This window comes from Coregonus clupeaformis, chromosome 36 (assembly GCF_020615455.1).
Source record: "Coregonus clupeaformis isolate EN_2021a chromosome 36, ASM2061545v1, whole genome shotgun sequence".
Lineage (NCBI taxonomy): Eukaryota > Metazoa > Chordata > Actinopteri > Salmoniformes > Salmonidae > Coregonus > Coregonus clupeaformis.
In genome coordinates this window covers 172,362-192,541 of record NC_059227.1, presented here as the reverse complement: position 1 = coordinate 192,541, position 20,180 = coordinate 172,362, and the positions used below count along the sequence as shown (strand labels likewise).

Below are 20,180 nucleotides of genomic sequence, written 5' to 3'. Positions count from 1 at the left end.
GAGCGGGGACCGGGACACCTGCTTTGTAAAAGAGACTCCAGACACTGAAGTTTGCTGACTTCGTTGCCATTTATTCGTCCTCAAAAACACTTGCTTGCTACATGGAAAAGAGACGCGCCTTTCCTTTTTGGCATTTGACAGAAAGACATAGGAAAATCACAAGACTTCTCATTAAGCACATCGGAATCCTGTTTATGTAACGGATAGTTTTATTATAGCAGGCATAATGGACTGAAAAAAGTGGACTGAAACTTTTCATCTAAGGGTTTAAAAAACAGCAACCGTAGCTCCATAAAAATAGGTGCAATTTATAGCCTATTTGATTCAAGATAGCCCAGTCTCAGTTGATAAATACTTTTTAGTTTCATAAGCATTAGACCTAGGCTACATAATAATAATAATAATAATAATAATAATAATAATAATAATAATAATAATAATAATAATAATAATTTACACTTATGTTTAAAGCTCCTCTAGAAATATAAATAATTCAGGGGACATATGTCTTCACATTGATGGATAACCACATTCCTGATTCCGATAAGATCGTATTAACAGTGACTTCAGTGCATGTGAAAGTAGTGTCCGCCACAATAAGAAGTAGCCTACACTGTAACGGAAAACTGTAAATTATAGGTTATTTGGGGTATTATCAATCCTGTAGCTCAGTTGGTAGAGCATGGCGCTTGCAACGCCAGGGTTGTGGGTTTGTTTCCCACGGTGGCCAGAATGAAAATGAATGCACTCACTAACTGTAAGTCGCTCTGGATAAGAGCGTCTGCTAAATGACTAAAATGTAAATGTAAAATACTCTGAAACGGTTTACGGCAGCATACTGTAAATGATGGTGCATCGTGAGAAAATGTTGTTTGTGGGGAAATAATTGCTGATGTATTTCGAATAGTACTGTAATTCCATCCAACAGAATATGGTACAATGCCTATCTTTGGAGCAACGAAAAACCTTTTGACCACTAGTTGGTGCATGGTATTGTTGTTTATGGCTCATTAATATATTTTGAGGCTTGCCTTGTAAGAGGCACGTGAGAATCTGACCGATTTAACTCCTATGTGGTTATAGTGCCACATCAATTTGTATAGGGGACAGATTGGAGTGGCAGCAAGTCTTTAACCTTAAATACTTGAGCATTTTGCAATGTCCTTTAGGTCTGTTTTGCCCTGTAGTCACTGCCAGTTTGGAAGCCTATGTTAAGGCCTCTAAAGGTGCAAGTGATATATATATATATATATATATATATATATATATATCATTCATATGCTGTAATGTGTAAACACTTTACCTAGCAGACAACCTGGTTGCATCAATCCCTTGTAATTAAAATAAAATACTGTGAAATACAAACCCCTCCCCTCCCTCAATGAATTTCATTCATTCATTCTTTCCAATTATGGTAGCATTTTTAAACTGTATAATACAGTCAATTTTACGGCATTGTAATGTGTATCATTAGACAGTACTTTCTTTGATACTGTATTTATATTGCAGTAGGTGTACTGTAATATGAAATCCTGAATTTTACTTGCCACCGAGCTGCCTGTAAGCTACTGTCAAATTCACAGTATAATGTGGTATAGCGTCCAATATCCATTAATGTTGCAGAATGAAGGTCATGGATACACTGCAAAATATTCTGCATTAAGAGGAGCCTGTTGAAAAATGTTTCAACACACGACTTAATAAACCATTAGAAATCATATATCAAAATAACAAATCATACTATTCACACATTATGTTTAAAATATATAGCCTATGAACACATATGAAACTAGGGCTAATGACATTAGATTATTTTACAGAAGACGGGTTCAGATATTAAATGTACACTACAAACATGCGTGAAAATTGTACACTGAAATTCATTAGGCTATAAATCACAAATATGTTGAAGTGGATGATATGCCTATTCAATTGATTAGGTGCTGGTTAGGTGTTTAGTTTGCAAGAGGTTTGCTGCAGAAAGATTTCACTTTGTCCTTTGGAATTCTTGGCCTTACATTTTCCCCTCTGTATATTTTAATTTGAGACACCTGACTAATTGCCTAAATGTCAAATGCCAAATATCAAACATAATATGTGAGGATTAAGTAGCCTATAATTGATCATCTAAATTGACCACTTAAATGCATAGGCTATACTAAAAGACACACATTGATATTTGCTCAGTTGTAAATATAGTATTAGCCTAATATGCAGTGAAACAGAGAGATGGAATTTTGTCTCACTCCGTGACAGAAATACCTGTGAATGAAATAAAATGTAACATAAACTCATATTTGAGATGACTCTGGACAGTGTTATCAGGCAATAACCTAATAATTACATAAGCTACGGTTTGACATTCCATGATATAGTGTATTCAAACGTTAGCATGTTGGTCTGTGGTCCGTAAATCAAACGAGGGTAGTGCTATATCGACATCATGCCTTTCTGAGCCCCAGGGCGCAATGTCACGTTCAACCCCTGGACTCAGGAGACGCACAAAGTTAATCTTATTTTTGGTACAAGGATGATGTTGCACAAAACACAACTCAATAAGCCTAATTGAGACACGAAAATGAATCTCTTATCGAATGGCAAACTTGGAAATAAAAAACTAATAGAAAATATGTTGCGTAAAATTAGTGAGTAATGTGTGTTTTTAATGGATACCGTTAAACATTAGTTTAAAATTACATAAGCACGTATTCGTGACATTTAAAATATAAATGTTGTGTCTTAAAATATTAACTATTATCATATGTCCACAATAATATGTCCATAAAATGAATGTTTATGCAAACATTAGGCCTATTGACAGTATCACAATACGATAAGCTAATTCAAAATGAGGTTCTTTTACATATTCAATCACTTATTTCTAAAGAAAGCTATAAGATATTTGTTTGTCTGTCGAAGTCCCATTCCTCGGTCAAGTTCAGTGCATTGTACTCCTCCGGACACGATGGACAGTTCTTATTGGTAGGTGAGATCCGTTACATCACCAAGCTTATGACGCGCCGTCTTCCTGTTTCCTTCAGCTGTGTCTTAAAGTGAATCTTGTTGGTGGAGGAGAGCTCGAGCATCAAAGCTCTGCTTTGCGTGCGCCTCCGCAAGCTGCTATGACATAATCACCACGGTCTTTCAGTCTCGAGAGGAGAGGATAGAGGAGAGCGGAGCAAAAGCTCTTTTATATATATTTTTTTATATTCTACGGTCGAGCTCATCACTCACTTTACTCCTGCTCTTCCTTCCCTGAGAAATTATAATATTCAACGTTTCACTGGGAAGACTCCGTAGTCCGTATTCTTTTTCAGCAGTAAAAAAGAGCTTGCCTTTCCCTTCATCTGCGGGTAAGTAACCTTGTCCTCAGATACCTCCCTCTTGTTCTTTTACGTCGCGTGTGTTCGGTGGGCGGAAAAACAAATCAAAACGAGAAACAGCAGAATTTATTCTGATGAAAGACAACGTTAGCTGCCTTTTATGATATTATTAGGCTGAATTGTTTTTCTTTCACCTAAAGTGTGACAAAGTTGGTCATTTTAATGAAGATGATGTGCATATTAATTTTCTCCTTCTAAATCACAGACAGTTCATTTCTAACTTTTAAAAGTAAGTTACTGTCTTTTTAAGTTTGTTAATTTTGAATAAATGTTTTTTTTTTGGCATATAGGCTAAAGACGTTCAAGGTTGTCGGAGTTGGTTTGATTTGATCAAAGGCTGAAGTCCATTATCTTTGAATCTGTGTGGGCTACACCTTCAAGTCTCGTATATGGTCTTTGTTGTGTGTATTCTTATTCATTCAGTGTTATAAGCTTGTGAATCGTTTCGATGTTATCAAGCTTGGCTTTATCACTATTAATATCATATATATATATATATATATATATATATATATATATATATATATATATATATATATATATATATCATATCAGATAAATGTAAACTACTCATTGAATTGTAGCCTAGGTTTCAGTCTAATAGTGGGGTAACTGTTTCCCTGGTATAATTTATTGTGGTTCGCTGGCTGCTTGAAATGTTGATGATAGTGCCAAGAATGAGCAAATGTTGCTGAAGGAAAAAACGTCCAAAGTGCACACTATGGAGACAACAGGGATATTTGGCACAGACGCACACAACCTGGTCATGGCTATAAAGGAAACAGCTTTTGTCAAATGTCTTTATTATTATTATTATAATTATTATTGTTTTGCATTTTAGCTAACCCTAACCCTTTTCCTGACCTTAACCTAATTATCTTAACCTTCTACTTAAATTATCCTAAACTGCTGCCTAAGTTCTCCAAAACTGCTAAGAAAAGTCAAATCTGGCTAAATCTGCAGCCTATCCCCACTGGGCACATACTGGTTGACTCAACCTTGTTTACACATAATTTCAAAGAAATTACGTTGAACCAACGTGGAATAGAAATTGAATTGACATATGTGCCCAGTGGGTCCTTTCTAGTCAAAACCACCCTCATCACCCCGCTCTCACAATTTTTGTTGGCTAAAGTCTAGCAGGCTATGTTATTGTCATATTTTGTATTTTCAGTCATAGACTTGCTTGAATAGTTACTTTGCTCTGTTACAAATCCAAAGGGTTATGAACATATATATATATTTTACCTTCATGGTTCCCCGTTCTCTCTCTCTCAGAGTTGTAAAGATCCTGGGAAAAGGAGCGAGGGGGGATTAAAAGGGCTCGAGAGATGAGTGTAGCTTATTGTTCAACTGCGCTCATATTTCCTTGAAATCGTTGAAAGGTATTCCAAGTAATAGACTGCGCATGGGCAATGGGGGGCAGGTGCGCCATCGGAAACGACAGGTGCTGGCGGCTTTATTTACATTTTAGTCATTTAGCAGACGCTCTTATCTAGAGCGACTTACAGTCAGTGAGTGCATACATTTTTTTTTTCATACTGGCCCCCCGTGGGAATCGAATCCACAACCCTGGCGTTGCAAACGCCATGCTCTACCAACTGAGCTACACGGGACTAAAAGTTATTTCAAGCGATAACGACATGGCCCATTGTTAAGGTCTTGTGGCACCCAAGGCAAAGTTTCTTGGAGATATATCACCCTTGTTTGAACTACTGGAGATGGATGGATGGAGAGAGTTGAGCCAGAGCCATTTGTCATATTCAGACACAGGCATGCTTTTAATATAGACCAATATTTGTTTAGTCTGTGTAATATATTTCCTTTTATTTTGCCAGACTTCTTTCTGCAATGAATTTTTTTTTTTAATCTGTCAAGCTTCCCCAACCTTGTTTCTTTTTCTTTTAGTTTCACCAATAATGTGCTAAATACATCTTACTGCATGTTTCTCTTGTATTGCTTGATAATACAGTAATACGCCTATCTCAAACAGTTTGCTGCACTTGTAATGATAAAAGTATTATAACACTTGAAATGGGTGTGATATGTGGTTTGGATGAATACACTTACTGTATTATAGGGTCGTTCCATTTGATTTCAATCACTTTTTGACCGCTCCCTTTTGATTTGAACAAAACTTTCTATACATATTTGCCCATGGTAGAAGTGGTCAGAAAGTAACTTATTGGACCTGAATGCCAAAACATTTTGGAGATAGAGGTGCCCCACCCTACCATGAGATATCCATGTCTTCATCACTGTAAAATATAAACGGCTGAGTTTTATATAATTTAAAAGCTTACAAACAGGGTTGTCAAACTATTTTATAATTTATTTAAAAAACTGTTTTTTGTATTCATTTTTTTTACCTTAAACATCAATTATCAAAAAGATTGTACATTTAACATCATCTGAGTTGTTTGTGTGGTGCCCACCATAGGTTGAGAGACAGCATGTGTTCAACTTTCAAATGGTAGCACAAAGATGGTTGGAGGTCCACACATCAGAGAATGTTGACTTGAATGGGAATATCAGTTATAAAAAATTATACTGTCAATCTTCCATAGGAAACCTATTGAAATCATAGAAATAAAGATAATAGAATACACATCCCCATTTAAGTTGACATTCAACATTGGGTGGACCAGCGGCCATCTTTGTGGTAGCAATTTGATGTTCAAATTTGAATTCAATTAAAATGTCAATGAGGTACCAGCTAAATTCCAGTGATCTGAAGGGATATACAGTATATGTCATTCTATGAATTCTATTTCTATGACTTAAATTACACCCACCCATCAAGAGAATTCTGCATCTCAAGCGATTAGCGGACACAACACAAACACCTAAGATTATGTAAAACCGGGTCTAATCTACAACATGGGAAAAGGAAAAATAAATCGGACTTCATGCATTTTTTGATAATTGACGTTAAAGGTTAAAAAAGTACATATTTTGTATTATTATTTTTTATTTTTAAGAAATTACAAAATAGTTTAACAACCTTGTTTGTAACTTTTTAAATTATATAAAATTCAACCGTTTATATTTTCAAGTGATGAAGAAATGGATGTCTCATGGTAGGGTGGGGTATGCATAATGGTCAAACTTTGAGCACCTCTATCTCCAAATATTTTTGACATTCATGTCCAAAAGTCACTTTCTACCATGGGCAAATACGTATGAAGGGGGGTGGTCAAAAAGTGATTGAAATCAAATGGAACGACTCTATATGCACTAAATAGGGTGTCTTAATTAAGTGCATATAGGGTCGTTCCATTTGAGTTCAATCACTTTTTGACCACACCCCTTTCCATACATATTTGCCCATGGTAGAAAGTGACTTTTGGACGTGAATGTCCAAAATATTTGGGTATGGGCAACTTCTAATCTAAATTACTAAAATGTAGCCTAAAATGTAGCCTAAAATGTAAATTACCTACTGATGACTGAGGAGAAGAGATTGTAATTAAGACAGCAATAGTTCCACTGTGTTTACTGTGTCGTTGTGGTATACTTAATCCAACCTCAGCCTTTCTCTTTAGTCTTTGAGTTAATGGTTTTCTGTGCCGGCTTGAAGCGAACAAACATGGAAATGAGGACAAGTACTTAAGTAATTATCATAATTTTATGCAGCTTTGTGTTGCGTGGGAACTGGTTCAGTGTTGCACAGGCAGGCAGTGTGGAACAGGGGACAGACAAGGGAAAATGTAGGGTGTGTCTGAAATGGCACCCTATACCACAGTTTCAGGAGCAGGACAAGACACCCTATTTTTGACTGATGACTGACACAAGGGCATGTACATGATAGGCCTATCTGGCCTATATGATTATGATGGTGATAATGCTTCTTGACAGTGTCATAAAGTGTATTTTCTTAGTCCAAGTAAAGTGACACAGGATGGTCATAATGCTTCATGACAGTGTCATAAAGTCTATTTTCTGCAAGTTATTTAAAATATGATGAAAAAAAAACATGACTGTAAAGAATTCATTACAACAACAACAAAGGACTTAAGAAATACATTTTCAAACGAAATGAAGCTTCTTGACAGGGAAGAAACACATTACAATAAATGTGGGTTTTGACACTCTTATGTAGGTGTCATAACAAGCCATAAAATAACACAATATATGTCACAACAGGTGTAAATATATGGGTCATGACAGTGTTATGACAGGTTATGACAAGTTATGTCAGCTGTTGTGACATATTATGACATGGTTATGACAAGGTTAACGTGTTACCGAAAAGGTAATATTTCATGTCATGTTTTGATATCAGACAACATGGTGGCATTTTAAAGGAAATGATTAATCCTCTTCAATGAATCAATAAATGTTTCCTTTATGTTTTCATTCTACAGGTGTCATTCAGCAGTGGTCCTAGAGGAGTGGCTTTGTGGGATATGGCCCAATAGCAGCAGCCCGTGATGCCGGACCATTACAGTGACTCCCTCCTGAGCAGACAGACCAAGAGAAGACGAGTGGACATTGGCGTGAAGAGGACTGTGGGCAGCAACGCCGCCAACGCAGCAGCCACAACCAGCGCCGACATCGCCCGTGCCAAAGCAGCCATCTTCGGTGCTATGAACTCTCTCAACTCCTACCACCATGGCTCCGATGCAGACTCCATGGACTGCTCCATGGTGCAGCCGCACGGCCACGCCGGGGTCGTCACAGCAACCGACAGCGAGTCCAAGTCCAACGTGCTCCGGAAGCTCCTGAAGAGAGCCAACTCGTATGAAGACGCCATGATGCCCTTCCCGAGTGCCACTATCATCTCCCAGCTCCTCAAGAGTAACATGGCCAAGAACGGAGGAGGAGAGAGAGGGGAGAGGGGGGAGAGAGGAGAGAGAGGGGATGGGGAGTTCCCCAGGTCGGGCCTCTCCAGTGGGGGTTCCGAAGCTCCCCAGGAGGACGCATGCAGTAATTCGTCCCAGGACAGCCCCCAGGAGTGCCTGTTCCCCTTTGGCCGTCCCCCGGCTCTGGGCGCCTTCGACCTGGAGCGCCTCAACGACGAGCACCTCCGGGCCAAGCGCGCCCGCGTGGAGAACATAATCCGGGGCATGAGCCACTCGCCCAGCGTGGTGGTGCCCACACGCCACCTCGGAGAGCGGGACCACGAACTGGAACAACGTGAACGGGAGAGGGAGCGAGAGATGGACGCTGACAGGGACAGAGAGATGGAGATGGACTGCCCCCCACAGCCGCCCAGCCCCAGGGGAGAATTGTGCAGCCGGGAGAACAAAAGGAAGCAGCGCCTTCCCCAGCAGCAGCAGCAGAGCTTCACCCAGCTGGTGTGCCAGCGTAAAGAGCAGAAGCAGGAGGAGCGCAAGCAGCTGAAGCTGCAGCTGGAGGACATGCAGAAGCAGCTGCGCCAGCTGCAGGAGAAGTTCTTCCAGATCTACGACTCCACAGACGACTCAGAGCACGACCTGGCCCATGACCTGGGCAACATGTCTGAGGACAGCGCCGGGAGGTCTGATGCTGGGGGAGATGATCGGACACACCGTTCCGACAATGAGATGTCAGACCAGGATCCGGGACACTTCCTGGACCGGGCAAGGGCGTTGCTCCAGGAGCAGGCCCTGCTGGCTGAGGGGGATAAGCTCAGGAGAGAGGTGCTTGTCCGGGGGAAAGGTCCTGGTCAGGGCCCCTCCTCCTCCATGCATCATGCAGAGGGCAAGCTGCTGGCTGAGACGCTGAAACAGGAGCTCAACTCGGCAATGAACCAGGTGGTGGAAACAGTGGTCAAGGTGTTTACCAAGCCCCCGCACCCCACACCCCCCCAGGTCTTCCCGCCCCTCCCCATGCCCCCAGAGAGGTTTGGTGTCAACGGCAAGGGCTCCAACCTCCACACAGCCAACCAGCGCCTGCAGTGCTTTGGCGACGTCATCGTTCCCAATCCCCTGGACTCATTCGGCGGCATACCTGTGCCCGGCGCCAATGACCAGACGGAGGCGCTGCCCCTGGTGGTGAGGAAGACCCAAACGGAGCACCATCACCAGTCCTCAGCCGTGGGCGCCCACGGGGGCCATCACCACCCCTCCCTACACCCCTCCTCCCTCTCTGCCTCCATGGGCTTCAGCCCCCCTTCTTTCCGCCACCCCTTTCCCCTGCCTCTCATGGGCTACCCCTTCCAGAGACCTCTGGGCCCACCCTCCGGGGGTTACCCAGGGAAGGACCGCTCCTCCCCAGACTCCATTGACCTGTCCATGGAGACCACCAGCCTGCGGACCAAAATGTCATCAGGGCACCACATGGGGCACCACCACCGGTCGCTCTCTCCGACCCACCCCAGGAGCACCGCAGAGGGGCTCTCCCTGTCCCTCATCAAGTCAGAGTGTGGAGACATGAGCGACATGAACGACATCTCACCATACTCAGGCAGCACCGTATCCTTCACCACACTGAGAGAGGGAGGAAGGCGGGGAGGGAGGGGCATGAGTAGGAGAGAGAGTTAGAGATGCTATAGAAGGGCTGCTTGTTCATCTTAGATAGTGTGACTATTGCATATTATTGCTAAATCACCACACTTTCAGTTCTCTCAAAAACACCCCTCTTTTTTATTTGATCATACCTTTCGCTCTACTAAATGGTTAAAAGCACTCTAGTCACTCTACCATTGGTCAGATAATGTCTCCACGACATTTCTAGCCCTGATTCCCATTTGAAACATGACTGAAAGAGCCAAAAGCTATAGGAAGCTGAAGTTGAGCACAATGGCTGTCTATATTGACATCTATAGTTTAACCCCTGTGTACCCCAATCATGGGCTGCAGATAAAGAGCTAAGGTTCCTATGGGAGGATCACATTCAACCCACTGGGACTGGGCCTAATAGCCTCAACTGAGGCTAATAGCCTTAACTGAGGCTAATAGCTCAACTGAGGCAGTTAGCCCCATTCTCCTAAATAGGCTACCCCTCTACCATTCAGATCTGTCTTTGCAAAGACCTTTCACTCATGAAGCTTCCGTAGCAGTTATTTTGTGTGATTACTATCACTGAAAATGTTATATCAATGACACACACATATACAGTATACACTGAGTATACAAAACATTAAGAACACCTTCCTAATATTAAGTTGCAAGCCCCCCTTTTGCTCTCAGAACAGTCTCAATTCGTTGTGGGATGGACTACAAGGTGTTGAAAGCGTTCCACAAGGATGCTGGCCCATGTTGACTCCAACGCTTCCCATGGCACACATACACAATCCATGTCTCAATTGTCTCAAGGCTTAAAAATAATTATTTCACCTGTCTCCTCCCCTTCATCTACACTAATTGAAGTGGATTTAACCAGTGACATCAATAAGCGATCATCGCTTTCACCTGGATTCACCTGGTCAGTCTATGTCATGGAAAGAGCAGGTGCCCTTAATATTTTGTACACTCAGTGTATCTATGGTATTAAAGGCTTGGACATGTTTTGGCTGTCTGACAGCAACTACTGAGAATTGACAGTGAGCAAGTTTTTATTTTACTTGTCTGTGTCTAAAAGTTAGAAATTGATGAATGCATCTAACATTGATGCTACTGTATGGCTACTGTATGTTAGTGCTGATGTGTGTCACCTCAGGGCTCGGCCTTTGTGTGTGTTTGTGTGTGTGTGGGAGATAGGGTTCGCCTGAGTACTCAGTAAATTTTTTTATAAATGTTTTATCTTTCTCACCCCCTCCTCCCTGTCTTTTCTTTGAAACGGACGTTAACAGGTGTTTGCAGCGAGCTGTTTTACTTTCATTACGGTGCCTTATTTTGTCTTCTGACCAAAGGGGGAGCACTTCCCAGAGATCCATAATCCTCTGCTACTCTGAGAGAGAGAGAGAGAAAGAGAGAGAGAGAGAGAGAGAGAGAGAGAGAGAGAGAGAGAGAGAGAGAGAGAGAGAGAGAGAGAGAGAGAGAGAGAGAGAGAGAGAGAGAGAGAGAGAGAGAGAGAGAGAGAGAGAGAGAGAGAGAGAGAGAGAGAGAGTAAAACAATTAAAACAATAACTTCATATGCCAGATGCTTTTTTTCTCATGTGGCGTTTATAATTATGGGGCATTAATAGATGTACTCCCTTTAATGGGAAGAATAGTTAGAACAACACGGCCATGTGTTACAAATTCATTTTATTTTTCGCCACAGGTTAATTTCACGGCTCCAACAACTAAAGACGGCACAGATTGTCAGACATTTTGTGGGGTTTGTTAAAGTTCATCGGTGTATATTGTCCTTACACCTGAAATGAGGAAGTGGAGCAGCTATTTTCTCTCTTGACTTTGAGGTTTTGGGGAAGTGCTGTAGAGAATGATGATGACTTGTAGGATGTGCTCAGAGAACACTAGGCCAGCTGGTACAAAGGCACCAACATGGCTAAATAATAGCCGTGTGTCACCCCAAGTCCAATCACTATTACATTTGCAAGCTGTGAGAGATATTAATTAATCAAGATTCACTGTTGCTTGATTGTGTGCTTGATGGTGAAGCATAGGGAGAAGATCCTGTGTTTATAGATTTTTGCGACTTAAAAATAATGTATTTAATTATATAGAAAAGTAATCTATGTAATGATGTGATTGTCATTAGTTTTGAATTATTTTGATTTAGAAGCGAGAGCGTAGTAGTCTCATTGGGAAAGCCCAGTCTTATAGGACTGACATGATTGTGTCTTTACAGCAGCAAGCCACCTTGCCCGCTTCTCTCTCTCTCTCTCGCTTCTCTCTCTCTCGCTTCTCTCTCTCTCTCTCTCTCTCTCTCTCTCTCTCTCTCTCTCTCTCTCTCTCTCTCTCTCTCTCTCTCTCTCTCTCTCTCTCTCTCGCTCTCTTGCTCTCTCTGTGGGGCCATTGTATCCCTCGCTCTTGGAGCAGATGGTGTGGTGTGGAGAGTGGAGGGCTGCTCTTTTGGCCAGGCCTGTCGGAATACGTTTAGCCTGCCAGGGTTCTCCCCATTGGCCCTCCCTCCCTATTGTTGGACATACATACAGACCTACAGAGTAGCCCTTTATTTGTCGGTTCAAGAGATAATAGTTACTACTGATTGCTTTCCGCTCGAGGACAGAGACCTTTTTCATTCTGCTCTGGGTTTTATATGTAGCTCATCTCTTTTCAATGTCTTAGCCCCAGATTGATATTAGCTGAATTATACAGCCGTTAATTCACCGTGGAAATGGCTTGGGCCCGTCCGCAGCACAGATGTGTTCCAGGGATGCAGCGCCTATCACTGGATGGGTTCACTGCCTTGGAGCCCCTCTTCCTCCTCCTCCCTCCTCCTCCTCCCAAGGTTTGGCAGCACTACGGAGGCTGGAGGCTGTGGGAGGAGCAGGGGGAGGAAGGGGGTGTAAATGAGGTTGAAACAACTCTATCGTTCAATGTGCCCCCCCAACCACCCCCTCCTTCCTCCTGAGACTTCCCTTGGAAAACCTTAGTTTCTAAAATCTATGACGTGTGTATTTTAAATGAATAAGGTCTACAGCTCTGTTATAGAGAGACAAGGCACTTAGAAACTTCGTACGGGTTGTCCCTTTAAAACCTTGTTTTTACATCAATATGAAGCCAATGTTACGTCAGTAGATCCTGTCTTTAGTTGTAATGTCTTGTCGCCAAGCCATTAGGCTCCTCTCTCATAACCAGTGTTAACTGCTTTCTTTGTCTGTGATATGCAAATTTCTCATTTGTTTCTTCCTTTTTTTGGGTGGAGGTTGGAGGGGGGTATGATGAGGGTAAGAGGGAATGGCGTTTGCTTACTTTGACTGTGAAATGAGCTCCTTATGTAAAGGCACCAGCTGTGGCGCTGGCCAACGTTTTATTTACTGTGACGCGCTCACACCTGATTCGGAGTGGATGCTAATCGCAAGCAAATGGTTTGGCCCTGGTTCACTCACTACTCCCTAACAACTAACAACTGATTCAAGATCAGCCCTACCCTTCTCCAGTGCTATTGTTATCCTAAAACAATGAATGTTAAACGCATAATATTGGTTTGGCCTATATATATTATAGTCTTCAAGGAAAACAATTAACTAGCTAATTATTGTACATTAAGTGCATGTTAATTACACATTAGTTATATTAAAAACACATAATCTGAAATAGCAGTGGTTGTAGGTCAAGTTTACACATTGCTCAGATTGCAAGGTCAGCCATTTTAATTATAATTTCCCCTCCAAAGAATGGTATATTTCCTTGACGGCAGCCATGTTCAGATTCAGGAGGGTCTCTCCCCCAACCACCTGAAGAAGGCGAAGCTCATGTTCTTCTACGCTCGTTACCCCAGCTCCAACATGCTCAAGATGTTCTTCTCCGACGTCAAGGTGAGCCACACCCCGGCACCCCAACCTTTCACCTTTCACCTTTCCACCTCTATCATCATGAAAGGAGTAGGATGACGTAGGCCCTAGACTAATGTTGCTCCTTGAAGTAGAAGTTGCCCTTGGGCACTGATCTAAGATCAGTTTACCCTCCCAAAATCCTAAACTTAATTATTTACCCAGTGGTTATGGTAGGAATTTGGTGAGTGTAAGCTGATCCTAGATCTGCTACATGAAGCTCATGAAAACATACTTTGGGCTGGCACTCCTCTGTCTACCTGTAGCTGTCTCCATAGTTATCTACCTGTCCAGGTGTGTTCAACACCGTCTTTGTGTCTGTCCTTTGTCTTTCCAGCGGAAGTGACTGTCCTTGCCCCCGGTGACAACTGTAAGGACAGATCACTATGCCTGGTCTTTTCTTCCTTTTTTTTTGCTCTTGTGTTTTTCTATGCCTGTGCACTTACCTCAGACTACAGTTAAAAGTTGAGTGAAGCGATTACTCTTCTCACTGAGATGTTCTTCCAGGATAGTGCTGTACTAACGTGAAGTGCCTGTTGTAACATGCATGGTGTATGGAGTATGGAGTATTCTTGTGTGTCTTGCTGCAATGCTTCTGTATGAGGATCTTTCCCCTATTAAGTCATGGCTTTATGCAAAAGAGAGAGGATGAGGAAGTTGTAATAGGTAATATTTAGAAGGGAGAGGGACTGGGGGAGCATGTAAAAGGGTTGGAGAGGGTGCGATGAAGGAGGGGTAGACATGGGGTAGATGATAGGATAGCGTGCAGAGAAACAGGAGGGGTTATCTGAGCAGGTGTAAGGGTGGGAACGGAGTGAGGGAAAGAAGGAGAGAAGGACGGAGTAGGGAAATGGTAAGGATGAGCATGAGGTATGTGGGGTTAGAGGACAGGGCCAGGGTGTGAACAAACAAAGCACAAGTTAGCAGCACAACAGAGAACAATGCAACAAGGCTACACAAGAGATGTGCTGGTGTCTTGTTTGTTTTGTTGTTGTTGTTGTTGTTGTTTTTGTTCCGTCCCTCTCGGACCATAAGGAGGGTAAACACTGTGACAGATCCAGGTTATCTTATTCAAATCAGCAGAATAAGGTCCCTTTTTTTCCCCCAGCTGCCCCCTCTGTCACCATAGTGACCAACTACTAACCACAACCCCCAGGTCACGTGACAAGCTCCCTCGTCGAGTTTTAGGAGGGGCGATGATGTGTGTTTTGTGTGTTTGTGATGAGGGTGGAGGGGTGGGGGTGGCACTCTCACTGTCAAGGCGGGCATAGGCCGCTTTCACTCCCTGAGTTTAGATGATAGATAATAGAATCTCTGCCACAGTATTTTTTATGACTGGATGATAGTCTCTCCTATTTTTGTTGGTGGTCCAAAATTCACCTGGTATGGTAGCTAGTGCGGTTAGCACATTTGAACCCATTGTTTATCAGTATCCTAGTCCGACTAATTTCTTTTGAAGGACGTATCTCGGTAATACTTTATTTAGATAGTCCATCTGTAGATGCTCTACAGACCATCGGTTACATTTCAACTAACTATCTACTAACCCTAGCCCTAACCCTTATCCTAACCCTAAACTTAACCCTAACCTTAACCCTTACCCTAAACCTAACCCTAACCGTAATCTTATCAAGCATTTGCTTGTCAACAGATAGTTTGTTAATAGTATGAAAATCTGTAGAGCATCTACAAATGGACTATCCGGACTATCCAAATAAAGTGTGACCGGTATCTCAAATTGAATGGCATTACCATACACTTAAACAACAAGGTCAAATAGTTAAGGGGATTAAGATTGTAGTGTCTTTGTCTTGGTTAACAGTGGAGGACAATGGAGGTGGCATGGCTAAGATAGTCTCCATATATGGGAATGGGAGCTGCCAGTTCATAAACAGTCAATGAACTAAACAGACCAGACCCAGCTGCTATCGGATTGGTGCCTATGGGAGAGCCACCCCTTAATTATTTTCAATGGTAAACGGCATGAGTGGGACATCTTCATTCATCCACCATCTTTGGAGTCGCTAGTGACTAACTAATTAGGCATGGCCAGCTGATGCAAGGCAAGGAGAGTGGCATTATTAGACAAATGTGCTCTAAGAGCTAATAAGATCTTGACTAATAAGGTCCCGACTGTAGAAGTATGTAATGAACGTGGGAAGTGGGTTGGCCTGACAACGGCGTGACGCTGCGCCGTCTTGACGCTCGTTAACTAGGGATGGTGGAAGAGCGTTCTGACTCCTGACCTGATAGGTAAATGTTGTGACAGATGTAACATAATATGATTGTTGTTGTCGCTGCATCAGTTTAGCATCACACTATCCTTTCACTTACTAGGTATGGTAGCTAGTGCGGTTAGCACATTTGAACCCATTGTTTATCAGTATCCTACTACTTGTGGTCCTCTGTAGCTCAATTGGTAGAGCATGGCGCTTGTAACGCCAGGGTAGTGGTTTCGATCCCCGGGACCACCCATACGTAAACATGTATGCACACATGACTGTAAATCGCTTTGGATAAAAGCATCTGCTAAATGGCATATTATATTATTATATTATATTACTACAGATCATGATTGATCAACTTGTGTGTTTTGACATGGTTCAGTTAGCCATCACTATTGATCGCCAATCACCAGCTTCTCTGTTTTGACCCAGACAGGTCATAGGTTATTGTTATGGTGTGATGGATGAACAATAGGCTAAACACAACCTTAGCATTATGTCTGGTTTCTATATTTCAGTGGATGTGATGTCAGAGACAGTAAATGTCAATGTTGTTTAAAAATGTTGGGTTCATAAATGAACTCTGAATACACAAACGAGGAAGCAAAATTATTCAAATGACGTCCCAAACTGATGCTGTTGTGAAAATCTCTCTCTCTCTCGCTCGCTCTCTCTCTCTCTCTCTCTCTCTCTCTCTCTCTCTCTCTTTTCATGAGAGCTCTTGTTTTGGACACTCTCACTGCTCTCTCTCTCTCTCTCTCTCTCTCTCTCTCTCTCTCTCTCTCTCTCTCTCTCTCTCTCTCTCTCTCTCTCTCTCTCTCTCTCTCTCTCTTTCTCTTCATCTCTTTATCTCTCTTTCTGTCAGGCCGTTGTGTGTATTCGGCACACATGCCTCACTATTTGTGCAAGTGGTGCTGTGGAGTGGATGAGGTCAGGAGGTTTTTCCTTTCTATATCTCATTCCTTGTCTTGTCTTTTTTTTTGCTGATGGTGTGGGATGCTCGCCCTGCGCTACGAAAAGCCAGGCTCTGGATTCCAGGGCCGGTTTGTGTAGAGTCAGCCAATAGGCAACGAGAGATTACCTCCCACAATTCACCCCTGCAAAAACAGGAAGCGGTAGAAAGCCCTTATGACTGTGGAGGGGCTTTAATCAGAGAGAGAGAGAGCGACAGAGAGGCCGCTTCTGTTTCTGCTCCTCTTGTTGTTTTTCAAATAGCTTGGTTGTCTGAGGTTATGTGATTCTTCCTCCTCTCCATTGTTTGGCAGGCAGGGAGATGGACGGACACAGAGCAGAGTGTACCTGTTTTTCTGTCTGTCCTGGGCAGAGCTGCTGGGTGACTTTACTGTCAATGTCATCACAATGTGCAGGAGACACCTTGTTGGTGTGTCTCTCTCCTTTGAGGTCTTTCAGTCTGCCGTATTTGTGATGTCATACGATCACTGATAATACAGAATGGGGAATTAACATGATCTAACAAAGTTTACTCAGCAGCTCTCTAAAATATTACTGGATAAGCTTATGACATGTACAATACATGACCAAAAGTATGTGGACACCCGCTCGGCGAACATCTCATTCAAAAATTATGGGCCACGTTGAAAGTCATATGGAGTTGGTCCCCCTTTTGCTGCTATAACAGCCTCCACTGTTCTGGGAAGGCTTTCGACTAGATGTTGGAACATTGCTGCGGGGACTTGCTGCCATTCAGCCACAAGAGCATTAGTGAGGTCGGGCACTGATGTTGGGCGATTAGGCCTGGCTTGCAGTCGGTGTTCCAATTCATCCCAAGGTATTCGATGGGGTTGAGGTCAAGGCTCTGTGCAGGCCAGTCAAGTTCTTCCACACCGATCTCAACAAACCATTTCTGTATGGACCTCGCTTTGTGCACGGGGGCATTGTCATGCTGAAACAGGAAACAGCCTTTCCCAAACTGTTGCCACAAAGTTTGAAGCACAGAATCATCTAGAATGTCACTGTAGCGTTAAGATTTCCCTTCACTGGAACTAAGGGGCCTATCCCGAACCATGAAAAACAGCCCAAGACCATTAGTCATTCTCCACCAAACTTTACAGTTGGCACTATGCATTGGGGCAGGTAGCGTTCTCCTGGCATCCGTCAAACCCAGATTCATCCGTCGGACTGCCAGTTGGTGAAGCGTGATTCATCACTCCAGAGAACACGTTTTCACTGCTCCAAAGTCCAATGGTGGCGAACTTTACACCACTCCAGTCGACGCTTGGCATTGCGCATGGTGATCTTAGGCTTGTGTGCGGCTGCTCGGGCCATGGAAACCCATTTTATTATGCTCCCGACTAACAGTTCTTGTGCTGACGTTGCTTCCGATTTTTACACACTATGCGCTTCAGCACCCGGCGATCCCATTCTGTGAGCTTGTATGGCCTACCACTTCGTGGCTGAGCCGTTGTTGCTCCTTGACGTTTCCACTTCACAATAACAGCATTTACAGTTGACCGGGGCAGCTCTAGCAGGGCAGAAATTTGATGAACTGACATGTTGAAAAGATGGCATCCTATGGTGCTGCCACATTGAAAGTCATTGAACTCTTCAGTTAGGCTATTCTACTGCCAATGTTTGTCTATGGAGATTGCATGGCGGTGTGCTCGATTTTATACACGTCAGCAACTGGTGTGGCTGAAATAGCCGAATCCACTAATTTGAAGGGGTGTTCACATACTTTTGCATATATAGTGAATGTCCCTGTTGTCTTATAGAAAATGAATAGGATTTTGTTTCTGTGTTGAAAAGAGTTTAATCGTTGGGACTTGAGTGTTTTCCTTCTCTGGTGCTGTGTGTATAGTTTTATGTAGGTTGCATGATAGGGTAGAGTGTGTGTGTGTGTGTTTTGTTCCTTTGTTGATAACGTTTAAGGTTGACCTTTTGCAGGCTCTCGAGTGTGAGTGTGAGTGTGAGTGTGAGAAACACGCTCTCGCCGTCCCTCTTAGCCAATCACGCCTACACATACACGCGCACACACACACTCCAACAGGCCATGGACATCTCATGTCTCTCTTGGCTGACCCCTGCCAGCTCAGATTAAGGAGTCCCGGTGATGTGTTGCTTTGAAATAGTTCCCCACGACAGAACACTGACGGAACACTGAACACTCTGGTCCTTTGTCCCCCCACAAGCAACTTAATGAAACAAGAATGGGACCTGATTTGCAACAAAGACCTTTAGTAGACACACTTAAATTGAATCTCTCTCTTTCTCTCTTTGTATGCATGTAACGTGTGATTTAACCACATTTCATCCTCGTACAGTAGATATTCCATACAGTAGATTGAAACATGCATTGTGTCAGATAGATGTTGAGCTATAAATCCTGTATCCAAAGTGACAAATCTATCAGTCAGAGGGCTGGAGTGACACTAAAGGTCTCCAGTGTGAGTGATGACATCTCTTTCACTGACTTTAATCTCAGTATGCAGCCCTCAATCACACACACACAAACACACACATACACACACACAGGTACCGCTCACCCCAACCCATCCAATAGAGAGTGATGTGTCTGAGTAGTGACGTATCTGTGATAGTGAACGCACAAGTGTATGTGCATGAGTGTGTGTGTATGTCTCTTTTTGAGACTACATCAAATATGTGTACAATAATAGCCCCTGTGTGTGTGTAATTGTAAGAGTCAGTTATTTGTTTGTTTGACACTTCGATGTCATGACCCTTGCCTGCTGACAGTTCACGTTCCTACGCTGCCCTGGTCTATTGTCCAGCCCTGCTGTTCTCTACCCCCATGCAAAACAATGTCAGGCAGACTTACTCTTTCAGTCCTCCCCCATTATGTCATCCACAGACCATTCCAGAAAATAATGACCCCTCCTTTGCCCCCCCCTCCAATCCCTGTCTCTCTCATCCTCTCCCTCTCTCACTTTATCTCTCCCTTTTTTTCTCTCTCCTTCCTCTCTGTCACAGCCCATGCCTAGCTCAAATGAGGCCGTGTGTGAGCCTGCGCTAGTGTGTGTGCATGTGTGTGTGTGTCGGCCCGGATCAGATGAGAGTGTGTTCTGGAACAATAGTCAGAGCCTAATCTCCATGTCAAAACCGCTCTCCCTCCCCAGCGAGTGGCTGCTCGGCATTTAGTAATGTTTTCTCTCCTATTCTCCCAGAATCACAAAAAGAGCAGAAAGGAGGCATGGCGGGTGAGAGTGGGGGAGTTGGTGTAGGGACGGGGCAGGGATATGGGGATAGGGGAGTGTAAGGCTTTTAGGGAGGGGGCTGAGGGATGAG

The 20,180-nt window shown here is 43.1% G+C and overlaps 1 protein-coding gene across 2 annotated transcripts in view; it reads left to right on the top strand.

The window, feature by feature from the left end:
* The first annotated feature begins 2,666 nt into the window (after positions 1-2,666).
* Positions 2,667-20,180, top strand: part of LOC121552417 (prospero homeobox protein 1-like) — a 35,652-nt gene continuing 18,138 nt past the window's right edge. Inside the window, exons 1-3 of one of the 2 annotated variants that reach the window (XM_045211223.1) lie at positions 2,667-3,353; positions 7,751-9,781; positions 13,570-13,677. In XM_045211223.1, coding sequence (XP_045067158.1) covers positions 7,817-9,781; positions 13,570-13,677 — 2,073 coding nt within the window. In that variant the 5' untranslated portion in view covers positions 2,667-3,353; positions 7,751-7,816. The remainder of the gene's footprint in view (positions 3,354-7,750; positions 9,782-13,569; positions 13,678-20,180) is intronic. The other variant, XM_041865344.2, reaches the window with a different exon arrangement.